This window comes from Lolium rigidum, chromosome 6 (genome assembly GCF_022539505.1).
Source record: "Lolium rigidum isolate FL_2022 chromosome 6, APGP_CSIRO_Lrig_0.1, whole genome shotgun sequence".
NCBI classification, from domain to species: Eukaryota; Viridiplantae; Streptophyta; class Magnoliopsida; order Poales; family Poaceae; genus Lolium; species Lolium rigidum.
Window position 1 is genome coordinate 286,430,690 of NC_061513.1, and position 17,677 is coordinate 286,448,366.

The following is a 17,677-nucleotide window of genomic DNA, read 5'->3' on the forward strand; positions in this document are numbered from 1 at the left end:
TGGTATGTAAGATGTATGTTCAGAACTATGTTTTATCCAAGTGTTCATCATGTGCGTTTGGTGGTTTGCCTTATTTGATCAAAATCAGCGGGATATGAATTAAAATTATTTTCGTTCCCTTTCTTTTTGCTACATGGGTTGTTGGCTGGTACTCCCTCTGTCCTCAAATAAGTGAACATCTAGCTCCAAACTTTATTCACAAAAGAGTGTAGTTCTATCTTCCTAATGCATATTAAAGTAGCAAAACTCATATCTCTCTCATCGCACGGAAATCAAATCGAATAATATTGAGCACATGTTCTCCTTATTTTTTTTACATGCACTTAACTTATTGGAGATGAAAGAATTAAACAAAAGTGAGATGTTAGTTTGCATCTTTTCAATGTATTTTTTACTGTACTTCATAATTTATCTTTAAAAATATGCGTGTACATTTACTTGTGGACAGAGAAACTACGTTCGTTTTCATGTATTCTTGAAAGGCTTTTCCATAGCCCTGTAGTGTCGCAGGCCCAGGTCACGGACCAAACAACAACTAGCTCGGCATGCAGCCCACGGTAGCATCGGAACCGGCTCCTCTAACATGGAGGAGCCAAGTCAGGGAAAATAAGGAAGCAAAGTCAGGGAATTATAGCCTACTATGTACTATAGATAATTACTGTAGAAATAAAAATTTAAACTAAATTTTTTTACACTATAATTTTGCTTGTATGTAATTACTCTAAATTCATAACATAAATTTGTATTATGTAAAATAATTTAAGTCGTTTTGGTATTAATCATATGATTTGGAAGAAGAAAAGTCAGGATACTGTAGCATAACTGACTTTGGTACTCAACGTTAGAGGATCCCGTCCCCGGTAGCATCCAGACTAGCTCCCCGCTTTGACATTTCGCATTAATCCCCTGCTTCTTCCCCGTTAATCCGTCGATGATAAAACAATGCCTGGTTTAGCAATGCAGCAACAATCACCTCGAGTAAATTCTTTTGGTGCGCGCCGCGTGTTGTTGTTGGCGCCATGATGATCCCGATGGTGTTCAGCCCAAAACGAGCCCTACATTTCCCACAGCCCTAGGTCGCCGGGAGTCTCCCCAATTCATGCAACAATAATTAGCCAAAGCTCGTACTACTAATAAAGCTCCACCAGCACTCGGACGGAGATGATGCCCAAACAATTCCCCATCGCCTTTAACCTTTTGCTTCTGACAAGTCCACATCGATCGATCAAAAATCTGAAATCCCCCACCACCCTGCTCACCCTCGTCTTCGACTCGCCGTCCACTGATCACTGCACGAGCCTAGCCCTGACGCCGCAGTGAGCAGTGAGCAGTGAGCTACTTTTACTGTGGTGTTGTAAAAGCTGGCCAAAGCCAAGATAGATGAGAGCGAGAAGAAAGGGACATGCGTAGAGACACAGAGATTCAGATCAGACAGCCACTACCCCCTTCGTCTTGCCCTTGTCCCTCTTGCCACTTCCGCTCGCAGCCACGAGCTGAACAACCAGGAGCGAAAAAAGCATGCGTCTTCCCAGCGGCAGCACTGCGCTGCTGCTGCTGATCTCCGTCCTGCTCCACCACTCGGCTTGCACCGCCAATGCCGGCTCGCTGGACTCCGACGCCGCGGCGCTGGCCGAATTCCGCCTCGCCGCGGACCGCTCCGGCACCCTCACGAGCTGGAACCTCTCGACCACCCCGTCCCCGTGCGGCATCCCGGCGTGGCGCGGCGTCACCTGCGGCGGCGGCCGCGTAACGCGGCTGGTGCTCGAGGGGCTGGGCCTCTCCGGCGCGGACGCGCTCCGGCCGCTGGCCTCCCTCGACGCGCTCCGCGTGCTCAGCCTCAAGGGCAACGCGCTCGCGGGCGCCGTCCCGGACCTCTCCCCGCTGCTCGGGCTCAAGCTGCTCTTCCTCTCCCGCAACGCGCTCTCCGGCGAGATCCCGCCGTCCCTCGGCGCGCTCTACCGGCTCTACCGCCTCGACCTCTCCTCCAACAACCTCTCCGGCGCCGTGCCCCCGGACCTCAGCCGGCTCGACAGGCTGCTCACCCTGAGGCTCGATTCCAACCGGCTCACCGGCGGGGTCGACCGCATTGCGCTGCCTAGGCTCCAGGACTTCAACGTGTCGAACAACCTCCTCTCCGGCAAGATTCCGGTGGCGATGGCGGGGTTCCCGGCGGCCGCGTTCGGCGGGAATGCCGGCCTCTGCGGCACTCCCCTCCCGCCCTGCGTGGAATCAAACACGTCCTCCACGTGCCCCCCGGCCGCGGCCATGGCGGCGTCGTCGCCCTCGTCGAAACCATCGGAAAGCAAGGGGAGGATGAGCCGCGGGGCCGTGGCGGCGATTGTGGCCGCGGACTTCGCGGTGGTCGGGCTCGTGGCGGGGCTCCTCTTCTGCTACTTCTGGCCGCGCCTCTCCGGGCGGCGCCACCGCGAGGGGGAGAAGATCGTGTTCTCCTCCAGCCCGTACGGCGCCACGGGGGCGGTCGCGGCGGCGGCCGGCGGCGCTGGCACGTTCGAGCGGGGCAAGATGGTGTTTTTGGAGGAGCCCGGCGGCGGCGGGAGGCGGTTCGAGCTAGAGGAGCTGCTGCGCGCGTCCGCGGAGATGCTCGGCAAGGGCGGCTGCGGGACCGCCTACAAGGCGGTGCTCGACGACGGCAGCGTCGTGGCCGTCAAGCGGCTCCGCGACGCGGCGCCCGGGTCGGCGTCGGCGGGGAGCAAGAAGGAGTTCGAGCACCACATGGCCGTGCTCGGCCGGCTCCGCCACCCCAACGTCGTGCCGCTCAACGCGTACTACTACGCCCGCGACGAGAGGCTGCTCGTCTACGAGTTCATGCCCAATGGCAGCCTCTTCTCCCTCCTCCACGGTAATTCCTCACCTTCCTCTCGCCATTAATTTCGTCGAACACTTGCTGTCGTTGCTGCTGGTATATTGAATGTGGAAATGTATCTCGTCGCACGCAGGTAACCGAGGCCCAGGGCGCACGCCGCTGCACTGGGCGGCGCGGGTGCACATTGCGGCGGGCGCGGCGCGCGGGCTGGCCTTCATCCACCACGCGAGCCGGCGCGGCGGGAGCGGGTCGCCGAAGCTGGCGCACGGCAACATCAAGAGCACCAACATCCTCATCGACCGGTCCGGCGAGGCGCGGCTGGCGGACTGCGGGCTGGCGCAGCTGAGCGGCTCGTCGTCGAGCTCGGCGGGGTACCGCGCGCCGGAGGCGCCCCCGGCGCGGCCGTGGGCGTCGCAGAAGGGCGACGTGTACGCGTTCGGGGTGGTGCTCCTGGAGCTCCTCACGGGGCGGGTCCCGGGCGGCGAGGCGGCGGAGGAGCTGCCGCGGTGGGTGCAGTCGGTGGTGCGGGAGGAGTGGACGTCGGAGGTGTTCGACCTGGAGCTGATGAAGGACAAGGGCATCGAGGAGGAGATGGTGGCCATGCTGCAGCTGGCGCTCAGCTGCGCGGCGGCCGAGCCCGGCCAGCGGCCCAAGGTGGCGCACGTGGTGCGGATGATCGACGAGGTCCGGGCCGCGTCCTGCGGCGGCGCGTCGTCGCCGTCGCGCGAGTCGTCCATGGACGAGTCCTCCGCCGTCTCCGACTCGCCCGCCGTGTCGGAAGGCGGCGCCGTCAGCCAGTGACTTGACTTCAGGACAGACAAACAGATTAGTGTGTGACTTGGACTTTTGTTGGGTTGTGACTTGGTTTCATTCGTTTGTTCAGAGGATCCCTCCAGATTAGTGCGTGGCCCGTTGGATCTTCTGCTGATGGTGTGTTTTTTGTACATGGCTGATGATGGTGCCCTGATTAGTATAGTCGGATTGTGCGTGTGTAGCCCAAATTTGAGTGGATTGATCATGGCAAAACTGCATCTGCATCACGAAATTTGCTGCGTCTTTTCCATCGGAGACAGTTGCTTTGAACTTGTACTTCCGGTTTGTGGGGGTCATTATTGTAAAAGGCATGCATTCTTTATCTCATTGATTGATGAAAACTCGTTCAGGTGCTATTTAATCGACGCGGAGGGGAGCCAAACCTCTATTTCAGTTAATAAGCTTATGTAATTTTTGAAAAAAATCAAACAATGTGAAGTTTGATAAAACTTGTACTCCCTCCGTTCACTTTTGTAAGTCCGGGAACGATTCCACGATCAAACTCTTATCACGCAGTGGTAATTTCCTGAGTTCCGAAACTGCCCCTGAGACGACCGCCCCTCACTCCCGTACTTCCTCTCCACAAACGCACCACTCCGGCCGGACGCACCACCCCTCACTCTCTATCTCCTTCCTCTCCACCGATCACAGATCGAGCGCTGCCGGCATGGCTCCCCTGCTCCTCACCGCCGGTAGGGCTCCTCTTCGCCTTTGACTCCCGGACCAGCGGCGCCCCTCCTCCTTGTTACGGGTGGAGCCGGGGTCCAAGATCCAATTTTGATGCGCAACGCTGGACTTGCGTGTGCCGGCCAAGAAGCAGAGGTTGCTTCTTGCCGGCGGATGTTGACGGAGACTTGGTGTTGGTTCTGCGGCCGCATGGAAGGGCTGCTCAAAGGGTTGGCCGCCACCAACTGCTCCGGCCATGGAATGTGCTCGGGCGGAGAAACGATGAAGGAGCCGACGGCGAGGGGTGGCCAGCAATGCCGGTGTCGACGCGTCGGCGGCTGCGGCGGTGCCATCCATGAGCCCGCTGAAGCGGCCATGCTCGGGCGCCGGCGGAGGTGGCGCGGGGCACTGCACGTCCTGCGTGGTGGAGGCGCACTCCAAAATTGCTTCGGCATTGCAGGGAGATGCACTTCTGCCAGCAGTGCAGCAGGTAATCACCATGCACAAAATTGCTTCAGAGTTGGTGTTTGAACTGATCGGATATCAGAGATTCAGAGTAGTGTAGAAACTTGTCTACCATTTGCCATTCTCTATTCTAGATTCAGTCATATGCGTGAACCAAGTAAAAAAACGAAACATCACCACTCCAAAGTTGCCTGAAATGATTAGGACCATAGTAGCTGCTCAAAACCTCAAATAGCTTGTTTATGTTTGCCTGAAATGAGTTTGGCATGTTGCCTTCTCAGAGATATCTGTACTTCTGAATTTTATTACACTATGCCACTTGTCTTGGAGCTTATAATCAATTGGTGCCTTCTTGTGAGTAATTCATTATAGCTCGATTTCTTGGAGTAGATGGAATAAACACACAGAAATATACTTCTATAGTATGGAGTAGCAACATACACACAACAGCAAATACAAATAATACTTCTATAGTATGGAGTAGCAACATACACACAACAGCAAATATAATAATCTGTAGCAACATACACATAACAACAAATACACCCAACAACACAGACACTAAATCATCTAAGTGGACATCCAGTCCTAGCATCTTTAGAGCCTTTGCATAAGTTGCAGTAGGAACTTGTATCCGATTCGGTAGTAGTTTTAACTTTTCTAGTTTTTTTTTTCTTTTTCAAATGAGGAATCCTGTAGTTATTCCCTCCATCTTTGTTCATAACTTCAACCATGCAAGTCTGCAGTGTTATGAATACCTTGTTCAGATTTGCACTGTCATATTGAACAAACTCGTGATGCACACCTTCTATTAGATCTTTAAGTGTTTTTGGAGCTCGACAATCTGTGTGCGATTGTAACCCACTGAAGAACTGTAATATCCCAGGTTTAGAGGCTACAAAATGAGAGAACACCAGAGAGTATATTGCATTCATGCATAGAAAATCCGGGGAATTTTCGCGCTTTCAAATAAAACTAGTCACAGTAACTGAAGTTTCACTTGACTTGCTGTAATTGAAGTAGCTCATCAAGTCAAGCGCTATAAACCTCAATGTGACCTTTGCTAAAACCCTTATTTTGGGTAGACATAATTTGATCCATAGGTTGGATCAAAAGAACCTAGAACTATTACACAACACTTTAAGTGAGGATCAAATACCAAATCCTATAAAGGATCATAACATAGTATTCCTTACAACAAGACATTCTTTAAGAATCAAACCCTAACTTATTAACACTTAAAAGTTAGCAACTACCTGTGTGTGTAATTTAATTCACTTCTAAACTTATTACCAAATAAGGTAAACCACAGGGTCTAAAGTGCATAAAGGCCACACATTTTTATTTAAATCATAACTTATTAAATATATGGAATATCATAAAACTAAATCTGTTTACATTATGAATTATAGTTCAAACTATTTGAATAAAACTAACTATGAGTATTTTGAAACTCATATGATCATGCCTTGGTGAAATCAAACACCAACTATCCAAAATTGAGGAATAACCTTCAACCTAGACCTTTTGGCCAATATTAAAATATAAATCCAATCAAATATGACGATATAGTGCCTCATCCACAATAATAAAACCATCCCCAATATATTTAGTAACAAATGCCACTTGGCTATCCAAAAATAAATCATATGAGAGGATAATGATCATGCCACATAGGATGAAAATATCAACATGACTTGCATTCCAAGCTATGCCACCTCATGCTCAAAGGATTGCTATGGATGAGAGCATGACAACCAAGCACCTTACTCATCAAACCAAAACAAGAGTCACCCACCTATGTGTCATGATACTAGAGCTTGCCCAAGCCTATAAAAGGAGCCACACCCTTCATCCATTTGATCATCTAGTACCATGTTACAAGGAAACCAAAACCTTGAGACCACCCATACATTAGCTAGGATCAAGATGAAGAAGCTAGGAGGTGGAGGCATACCACAAGATGCAGGTTTATCAGATTTCCAGAAGAACAAGCTACATAAGATACCAAGGTAGAATTCCTAGGCAAACCATATATTTAGAGGATCATATCATCATCAGTTGAGTAGGACCTTAGGCTACTCCAAGATATTGAGAAGTGAGAGAAGTTATAATACTAACCATAGCCATGTCCATACAAGAATACTAGAGACGTATTAATCCTAGTTGTTCAAGAAAACATTTGATCTTGGAGGTGAGAACCCTATTCCAATAGCAATACCTTAGGAAACCAATTCCATAATCACCACAACTTGGTATTGATCATAAACCCTAAGAATCTAGGATGAGTGTGATGAGAAGAAGAATAAAGAGAGATTAGTGAGGAATAAGTTGATTATGTCTAATGCATGACCATGCATTGTAGATATAGAAGATAAGTTAAACTTTATTTAATAAGAAGATATCATCCATCACCTGAAATGATAGGTAGACCACTAATAATCAACTTTAGACCATTCTCATTATCAAGGATAGAAACCAATGAAGAACAACAAGCCTTTGTTTATACAAGCACTTGAGACAACCCTAGTATTGTCTTGATCCAAGAATCTTATTAGTGGTGAGGAAGAGCAACCTTAACCAATTAAGCATAGTGTCAACTCATACCCATAGCCTATTCCTATACCTCAACCCTAATTTCAGAAGCACTTGGGATCATAAATAGAACCCTACCATACCTCATGTCCACTTATGCTTTAATTAGTGAAGCTTATGCAAAACCCTAGACCACTAAACCTTAGATAAACTCCACATAAAATACTATTTTATAACTTGTGTATCATGGATCACAAGTATAAACCCAAGCCATATATATACCCTATGCCTAAATTCCATTTAAGTGATTAGTGTAAAATTAATAGGAAACCATATCCCTAATTATGGTATAACCCTAAACTAAAACCCAAGCCTTAGAAAAACATAAGTACATGAAATCATGCTCATAAGATCCTATTCTCAAATAAGAAACCAACTATTAATATTAGTCTGGTAAATTAATTCTTTACAAAGGAAATACTAAATGAAACCAATTCTATAATTTGATAAGTAAAGAAACTCTTTGAAAAGTAATTTGAACACCTAAAAATTTAAATATCAAATCATACATATGTAAGATCTTTCTTCTTCTTCTCAATAGTAGTAATGATTATTTATAAATATTCAAACAAGGTAAATTTAATAAACCACTCAAGTATTTATTACTTGTGAACTTTTAGTAAGAATTAATCCTGCATAATAACCTACAAAACAAACCAGAATTCAAATTTGAATTCAAATAACAAAACAGAAAATAAAACTGAAATAGAAAAGGGAGGAGACTACCTGTCCACCGCAGCAGCCCAACAACAACCCAGGAGCAGCCAGCACCATCCTCACACACTAGCCCGGCCCAGCCCACATACATGTTCGGATTAAATAGAAGAAAAACGAGACAATCGTCTTCTCCATGGTCGACAGCGCGATGGAGCTCGCCGGCCACGTCCTCGCCAACGATAAGATCAACCCCGGACGTCGTCAGTCATTCCAGAACCACGCCTAATACATCTCGCGTCCGACCCTATCCAAAAGTGTTACGATTCGCGCCCAAAACCCTAACTCGTATGACCGTTGTATCCTAGCCGCCGGTCGCTGACGCTCGCCGTCGATATAGACCTCGTCGGGAGCTATAAATAGGAGGGGAGGGTCGCCGTGGAAGCCCTAATCTTCGCCACCACACCTCATCCTCTCTCACTCATTTTTTCTTCCACAAAACACAACTCTCCATCGCCGGTGACCATCATGGCTCTGTTGATTGAGAGCACCCCCGAGCTCATAGCTTGGTCGAGGAGGAGCGCCTCGTCAAGAGGAGCATCTAGGCGCAAGCAGGCAACAAGGGGAGCTCGGAGCTTGGAGAATTTGGCCGTTCCCTTTCTTAGGTCATCACCAAGAATGGAGAAATCGAGCTCTTCTCCTTCGACAATCAAGTCCGGCGACCACACCATCGATTTCAGGGTGAGCTGGCGCATCTCCTGAACCCGCTATCGCTTCCAAGAACCATCTGTAGCTCCATTTGGATTGTTGGCCGGAGTGCACCGTCGTGGGACATGAATTCCGATGAAGCTCCGGCGACCTATAGCTCATTCCACCACCACCATAGTGTTCCCCATCCTCTTCTCGTTCGAACGCAACCAACGGTAGGTCTAGGGATTCCCAGTAGCAGCGGCGCCATCGTCTCCTAGTCGCCAGCGTCAAGCCGTCGATGCAGCTGACGTGGCAGTGGGGTGCCAGACACTCGTTGACTGGTCTTTACCCGCGTGGCAATTGACCCAGTCAATGGACCCACTAGTCAGTAGCAGTGGCTAGGTTTTGAACCGGTACAATTAGTATTTCTATTTAATTCAAAATCTAGTAAAATGCTTAAACTTTTCCAAAATTTATAAAATCCATTTAAACTCAGAAAAATAAAAATAAGATATCAAAATGCTCACAAAAATAATCTCCGTCCAATAAAAATATAAAATGAAAATGTTTGTCAAAATAAAAATTCAATTATTTAACCTATATTAATTATGCCATTTCTTTTATCCTAAATACAATTAAAATTCAATAATTAGTTAAATTTCATAAATAAATAATAACCATTTATTAAATAAACAATACATTAAAAGTAATTTTATTTCATCATGTTATCATTATATTAAATGTTAGTAGTATTTTAAAAACCCTAAATTGCACTTTATCATTTTATTTAAATAATGAAAAAATTAGAAAATGATGAAAAATATTATTATTATTAAGTTATTAATAACTTCAACTTTATTACCCAATTATTAATCTAAGAATTGTATCACAACTTGGAAAGCCTAGTTCTAATATGAGTAAAGACCTTAACCTTATTATTTTATGTGGAAAACCTAAATTACTTTCAACTCTAAAACCATAGGGATTCATCACATGGGATCATATGAAATTAACCTTAGTTATAGATCCTTACTATGAAACAAATAAATGCATGCTCATTATTTATTAAAATAGAACAAGCCAAATACACATGAAGTTATTATTTCATGTCTTCTTAGTTAATAGACCTTATATGATTCCTTGATGGTCAATCCTAACTTGTTAATTCTTGTAATCACCATAAATCATCATTAAGTAGTGTCACACCACCTTGATAAGCATCCTTTGATATATTATCCTATAAGCAACCATGCATAACAACTACTTTGTTGACCATGTTTAGCTAAAACCTACCAATACTTGCTGCATATCGACCCATTCTACATAAGAACCAACTAGCACCTATTAGTGAACTAAATGAATCAAATAGTAAACCCTAGAAGCACCTAGCTCCTATTTGTAGTAGTTCTTGTTCTTTATTAAACATGATCTTCAAAAGTTATTCTTTTGAAGTAAATATCAAGCAAACCATAGAAGCCAATAGATCTTACTTGAAATACTTCTTATTTAATATGTAACTTGTTCTTCAAGAGTTATTATTTTGAAGTACATAATAAGTAATCATCAACCATGCACTGTAGAACTTAAAACTGACAACTACTCTTTACATATTATTCAACTATAATTCCTTTGTGTATATGATTGTTATGATGCATTATATCACTTGTTTATGCTATTCATATCAACAAACCCTAATAAGAACCTTGTTTGAGAACCATCCTAAAAGTGCAACACACCATAAAGAAATCTTTACAACTCACCAATCCTAAATAATCAAAGTTAGGTTACGCTCGGGGCGATTGCATCTCATACTATGCATTATAGCATCTTTGCCAGTTCTTTAAAACATTTTCCTTACCGGATGATGATGGTATTTCAGAATTTGGAGTTATCACGTATCGAAGCTTTTGCCTGCATAATCTTGCAGTAAAGAAAGGCAAGTTCATCGCTTGCTCATGTCATTTGATTATTTTTATCAAACTATATACAAAGTACTATAATTATAACTCTTGCATTGAAAAGCAAAATATTATTTTATAATTATGAATATGACTATGTGGTGGGCAATGGAACCATGGTATGTGTTGATTGGTGGGGTTCCATTGCAAGAGTACTATTTATCTAGCATTAATCACCAATGTCTCTAGTGATTCTAGCGCCGTACATATTGCGTTAACCATGAGATCTATAATGGCTCTTGGGAATTTAGCTATATCTTTTCCCTTCCGCATATCAACGAACTTGATAGAGCCTGGCTGGATGTTGTGATAACACCGCAGTAGGTTGGGAAATCATTTTAAATCCCCATCCATGTGGATGAGAGCGCTCTACCGTCTATGATGGATTGTCCATAGTACATCGGGGGTAAAGCCGTATGATCGGGAGAAATCTACCAGGGATGTACGGATGGACAAAAGGGTGGGTATGTGATACGTCTCAAACGTATCTATAATTTCTTATGTTCCATGCTACTTTTATGATGATACTCACATGTTTTATACACATTATATGTCATATTTATGCATTTTCCGGCACTAACCTATTGACGAGATACCGAAGAGCCGATTCTTTGTTTTCTGTTGTTTTTGGTTTCGAAATCCTAGTAAGGAAATATTCTCGGAATTGGACGAAATCAAGGCCCGGGGGCCTATTTTTACACGAAGCTTCCGGAAGACCGGAGGACTTACGAAGTGGGGCCACGAGGCGCCGCCACAACGAGGCGGCGCGGCCCGAGTTGCGCGGCCACGGCGTGTGGGGCCCTCGTGTGGCCCCACGACCTGCCCTTCCGCCTAATTAAAGCCTCCGTCGCGAAACCCCCGATGCGAGAGCCACGATACGGAAAACCTTCCGAGAGACGCCGCCGCCGCCACTCCCATCTCGGGGGATTCAGGAGATCGCCTCCGGCACCCTGCCGGAGAGGGGAATTATCTCCCGGAGGTCTCTTCATCGCCATGATCGCCTCCGGATCGATGTGTGAGTAGTTCACCCCTGGACCATGGGTCCATAGCAGTAGCTAGATGGTTGTCTTCTCCTCATTGTGCTATCATGTTAGATCTTGTGAGCTGCCTATCTGTTATCACCAGAATTTGACCGGATCAGAGGTGGGACGCGATTAAGATGGGCTTGAAGAATATACCTGGAAGAATTACATGAATCGGCCTTGTATACAAAGTTTGGGCTAGTTTGCCCGTGTATCTGTAAATATAGTAGGATACGTTTCGGTTAAGATAGAATTTGGCTTGTGCACGGTTGGGATTACTCCCACGTTAGAAAGTCTACGGACTATAAATATGTATCTAGGGTTATTGAGAAAGACAACAATCACGTTCATCACAAACCAATCTAGGCGCATCGCCAACCCCTTGTTTCGAGGGTTTCTTCGGGTAAGCATCATGCTGCCTAGATCGCATCTTGCGATCTAGGCGACACGTTTATTCGTTGTTCATGCGTTGCTCGTGCTTGAAGCCTTGTTGATGGCGAGCAACGTAGTTATCATAGATGTGTTAGGGTTAGCATTGTTTCATCGTGTCACATGCTTTCGTCCATGCAACCCTTAGACGTCTAGCCGCCCTTACACCTATCTTAGGTGTAAGGGCGGCACCTCGCTTGATCATTATTTAGTAGATCCGATCCGTTATGATTGCTCCTTGTTCTTCAAGGATTAGTTTAATATCCGCATAGTTAGGCCTTGCAAACGGGTTGAAGGATCCGGTAGCACGTAGGGTGTAGTTTGCTAGCCCTAGATGAGATGTTCGGGGATCAACTTCACGTTGGTTTTTAGGCCTTATCTAGGGTCGGTTTATTATCACCGTGCGTGGCTGCCGGAGCTCAATCACGCGTAGGATGTTCCGATTATGTGGTGAAAACCCTAAATCGTCGTAGGTCGTTTTTAGCTTTATATTGATCAAGCGGGACCACCATGTGATCGTATACCTCATACGGATCATGGGTGGATCGGCTCCTTGAGCCGATTCACGGGACAACCTCGAGAGCCGATCGAGGCTCGTATTTAATGTTTACGTGTATGCCATGCGGGAAACTAAGCGAAGCAAATCCACCACCTTCACGACCGGGTATAGGTCGGGTGGCACGCCCTTGCACCGAGCATCGGACGTGCGTGCCGAGGCTTTGCGGGCCGTCGCTCGAGGGACCAGGGCCGGCCGCGAGTCTCGGGAGCCTCCCGGCTCTCTTGTGTTGCCCGTCGGCTGCTCGCCGGTGGGTTTCCGACCGCAACACATTCCGGCACGCCCGTGGGACGGTCTTCGACATCAAGCGCATCGCCATCTACATCCGAGATGGCGGAAGGTACTCCGGTCACGTACGAAGATCCGGCGAGGAGCTCAAGAAGAAGTATGACGAGGTCAAAGCTATCCTCGAAGCCGACCTCATCGGCTCTTTCCGAGAGAACCCGCTCACACGGCATCGGGTGGAAAGGGTTCTCACCTGAAGGCGCGCTCGATGGAGTGGACCTGTCCGCCCCTTCGGAAGAACGCACCGGGTCTCTGCGTCAGGAGATTAATTTCATGGTAGCTCATTCGCTGCACCGCCATTCTGAGAGCCTGGTGAACACTTTGGAGCGTGTCGCCCTTCGGGTGATCCGAGAAATCATGAGGCATCGGTATTCTCCGTCAGGACCTGCTCTAGGGACTCACCAAGGAGAGGTACCACTCCAGTCCCGACCACCGCTGCCGTTCGCGTTGGCAGCACCAGAAGTGCCGAATTCACCGGCATTCGTCGTCTACAAGATCGGTGGTGACCCTAGTGATTACCAGTTCTTGTACGAGGCGCCTAAGGAGATCCATCATGGATACACGTGCACATACGTGCCGGACCGCGATGAGTCGGGCACTCACGAACCGGACTCGCAACAACGGGGACTTCGGAACAGCGGGAGGAACTTCGGAACGGATCTTGAGAAGCGGACGTGGCTAGCTAAGTATGCCACTCCGACGAACCTCCGAGCTCAACTCCTGCGGTTGGCTCGGAGCTTGAGAAGCAAGCGTGGCTGGCTAAGTATGCCACTCCGGCGAATCTTCGGAGTTCGACTCCTGCAGCCCAGCACCGCGGATCGGATTAGTACAATCTTGAGAGACCGGTTCGGCATGGTGCCGAAAAGGAGGGCAATCGGCTATTCCAAGCCGTACCCCAACGAGTACGATTTGATCCCACTACCACCCAAATATCGGCTCCCCGAATTCTCCAAGTTTAGTGGGTCGGATGGCTCCAGCTCAATCGAGCATGTGAGCCGATATTTGGCGCAGCTCGGGCACGATCTCGGCATCGGATGAACTACGTGTGAGGTTCTTCGCACGGTCCCTCACGGGATCGGCTTTCGGGTGGTACACATCGCTGCCACCGGACTCAATCCGGACTTGGAAGCAGTTGGAAGAACGAGTTCCACATGCGGTATCACTCGGAGGCTTCCGAGGCTGGCATTGCCGATCTAGCACAAGTACGACGAGAGCGCGGAGAAACGAGTGTCGAATACATCCGGCGCTTCGGGACCGTTAGGAACCGATGCTATTCGGCTCGTGTGACCGAAAAGAAGCGATCGAGTTGGCGGTGGTGGGTCTCGCATCACCGATCAAGGATGTGGCCTCCCAAGCGGACTACCCTTCACCGGCGCATATGGTGCGGAAGTCGTCATTATATGAACGACGCCACCCGGAGGTGTACCGGGATAAATTCAAGCGTGCGGTGGTCCCGGTTGAGGCGGATGAAGATGAAGGCTCGCGGGAGATCAAGAGGTAGCGATGGCTGAATGGACTCGGGGGGCAAGCCCCGTGTCCCGCAAATGGGTTAAGCCACAAGGTCCTCCAAGAGGGTTTGACTTCGACGTGACCAAGGCTGAGCAAATTTTCGACCTCTTACTTAAGGAGAAGCGACTAAAGGTACCCGAAGGCCACAAAATCCCCACGGCGCAGGAGCTGAACGGAAAGCCATACTGCAAGTGGCATAACACATTCACCCATACCACCAACGACTGCAGGGTGTGGCGTCAGCAGATCCAAATGGCGATAGAACAAGGGTGTCTAATTTTTAGCCAGTACGCCATGAAAGTCGACACGCACCCCTTCCCCGCCGTTAACATGGCAGAGTGCACTTACCCTGGGAGGTGCCAGCCAGGTTTCTCGTTCAGCATCAACATGGTAGGACCTGGGCACCACTCTGGTAAGGACAGAGACGAGGGCAGCTGCTCTCACAACAAAGACAAAGAGGAAGCCGTTCCACGCGACCGGCCCCGGCACGATGGCAAGCGCTACATTACAGAGGGAGAAGTGAAGAATGTGAGATATCAGCAACCTCTCTCTGATCACCTCCTCAACAAATACGTGAGTCAGTACGACCAACACCGACGATACGACAACGGTGACAAAAGAGATCGTCTGGCTAGCAGGGACGCTAGGAGACATCGTCGGCATGATCGCGACGAGGAGAGATATGAGCGCCACGCCAAGGAAAAGTCAAGAGAGCAAGACGACGTGGATAGGCACCGGAGCTGTCCCTTCTTCGGACTACTGCTGGGATTCGGGAATGAGCCGATTGCCTACAATCGGCAGCGCCCGAATGTAGACGAGAAAAGAAGGATGCAGGTGACGTGTCCGTGTTCAAACGTCTAGGGCCTCTCCCGCCTCGGAACAAGCACGCTGAGTCCTCTCGGGTGGAAGATCTCGAGGAGTTAGAAGACGATGATGAAGAAGAAGAAGATAAGTACCACCGGCCAAGGTGGTGCCCTGATGGACTCAGCCGTTCCCAAAAGCGTAGGGTTCAGCGACTACGTGGTTTGGAGGAAGCCGAAAGGTTATACCTGCACACGTTAAGGAAAGCGCGGCCTGATCTGGCCGCGAAAATTCAGCGAACTCTGGACGAAGAAGGTCGGCCACAAAAGAAAGAGTGGCGCCCCAGACAAAGGAAAGCCGATGATGAGACATCGGCTGGCACAAACATGGTGTTCATCCTTCCGCGGAGTTTAGTGCTCCGGGATTAGACGAAGCACCCGTGGCACAACTTGATCTGCGGCCCACGGCCGGTTATCTTTGAGAAGCCACGAGAAAGAAGCTACGGACACACGAAGGCCCTGTACTTGCGAGGTTATATCAATGGGCAGCTCTGTCAACAAGATGCTTGGTGGACACCGGAGCGGCGATCAACATCATGCCATACTCCATGCTACGTCGGTTGGGACGCTCTAGCTCGGATCCGATCAAGACCAACGTTACACCGAGCGATTTCAACGGCCAAGCATCGGAAGCACAAGGTGTTCCGAACGTGGATCCGACCATAGGAAGAAAAACCATCCCTACGACGTTCTTTATTGTCGATAGCAAGAGCACCTATGTCTGTCCTGCTAGGGAGAGATTGGATCCACGCCAAGCTGTTGCATTCCATCCACGATGCACCAATGTTTAATACGAGTGGGATGGAGATGAAGTAGAGGTCATCCAAGCGAGATGACTCAGCCGAGATTTCAACGGCCGGCATGAACGTTTGGGAGACGACAGGGCCAAGAGCCACTCTCGGGCATCACTTTGGACGACTGCGAGCGCATCGATGTGACGAAGGACGGGGTGAGGCTGGTCTTATCCACCGGCCTGACCGTGTAACAAGAGCAAAATCTATGGACGTACGTGGCAAGGCCGATCCTTGTGATCGGCCCCAAGAAATAAAAAGGGATAATCTCGTCTCAAGCATGTCACGTAGTTATACTCGAAGCAAGACCAAGATGTAAACCTTCATTGAGCAATTCAATCAACATGGAGGCCGATTCCAGCAATCGGCCAAAATTATCCTCACCATACGTTCCGCCCGTGTTCAACGTCGATCTAACGGGCGGCGAAAGCGGGGATACGAGGTTTACGTCGGGCCGACGAGCTGGAAGAAGTAAACATTGGTCCTGACGGAGCCGATGTTCAAGTACAGTGCCTGGGCTAACTACAGAGCCGATATCTGCAGTTACCTGACAGATTCGGCTCGGGGGGCACCTAATCAGATGAACATGTGCGATACATGTGCAGTGAAATATTGGGGGCCGATAGAAAAATCGGCCACACAAAAAAAAAGGGAAAGAATTTTCATAATGTACAGCCGATGCACAGACATCGACTTTAGAACTAAGAAACAAAGCCGATGCACAGCCATCGACTCTAGTACAAATTACGTAGGATCTACCAGCTGCGTGTTCAAGGCGCGGGTTTCGGCCAAGTCGGTCTTCAGTTCAGCTTCGAGGCCTTCTGCTTCCTCGAGGGAGTGAACGATGAGAGCTTCCTCAGCTTCAATGAGCTGTTTTTGTTGCCCGAACCTTCTCTTCGAGTACCTCCAACCCTTTGCGCAGGGTCGCCAGTTCAGCAGTGCTGTCAGATGTGTCAGTTTTGGCGTCCAAGGCAGCCTGTTGCTCATTAAGCCGTTGGCATTGGTCTGCAATATCGGCTTTCAACGAAAGAAGAGATGATCGGCTCCGGTGTTCTCGTCGTCGGTTTGGCCAAGTTGGCCACCTTCTCAACTACACTCGTAGAAGTTGCTAGGGCCAGAGTGGCGGATGGCATGGGTACCTCCTCGACTTCCCCATTGGAGGTGTCATCAGTCTGCAAATAGAGAGGCTTGCGGTTCCTTGTGGGCTCTCTTTATACATCGGCTCTCTGTGCGTAGGCTGCCCTGCCCCGCTCTAATGGGATTTTGGGAAACGGCAGGTTCAGTGCCTGACCTTTTCTTGGAAGCCGACGGCGGCGAGTCTGGCTGACTCTGCGTGGTGGTTTTCTCAGAATTGCCCGAGCTCGAGTCTCTTCGATTGAACTATGTGTCCTCACTAGAGTTTTCTTCAGTAGATGTTTGTAGAAGAACTACGAGTATGCTGCAGTAGCCTAGAAGGATGAATGAAATCAGCCAAAGCATGGGCGGAACTTACGTGCAAGCCTTCTTTAGGCGGAGTAGGGCTTTGGCGCCTCGAGTCTTCTCGGCGGCTACTTTCCTCAC

General features: G+C 48.5%; 1 protein-coding gene across 1 annotated transcript; it reads left to right on the forward strand.

Moving 5' to 3' along the window:
- The first annotated feature begins 1,518 nt into the window (after positions 1 to 1,518).
- Positions 1,519 to 3,625, forward strand: LOC124664302 (probable leucine-rich repeat receptor-like protein kinase At1g68400). Its single transcript, XM_047201854.1, has 2 exons — positions 1,519 to 2,860; positions 2,958 to 3,625. The coding sequence occupies exons 1-2, from the start codon at positions 1,519 to 1,521 to the stop codon at positions 3,623 to 3,625; spliced, it is 2,010 nt and encodes a 669-aa protein (XP_047057810.1).
- The last annotated feature ends 14,052 nt before the right edge of the window (positions 3,626 to 17,677 follow it).

Coding starts and splice junctions, on each gene's coding strand:
- LOC124664302 (XM_047201854.1), top strand. CDS start 1,519: ATGCGTCTTCCCAGCGGCAGCACTGCGCTGCTGCTGCTGATCTCCGTC. Junction 2,861..2,957: donor CCTCTTCTCCCTCCTCCACG/GTAATTCCTCAC, acceptor CGTCGCACGCAG/GTAACCGAGGCCCAGGGCGC.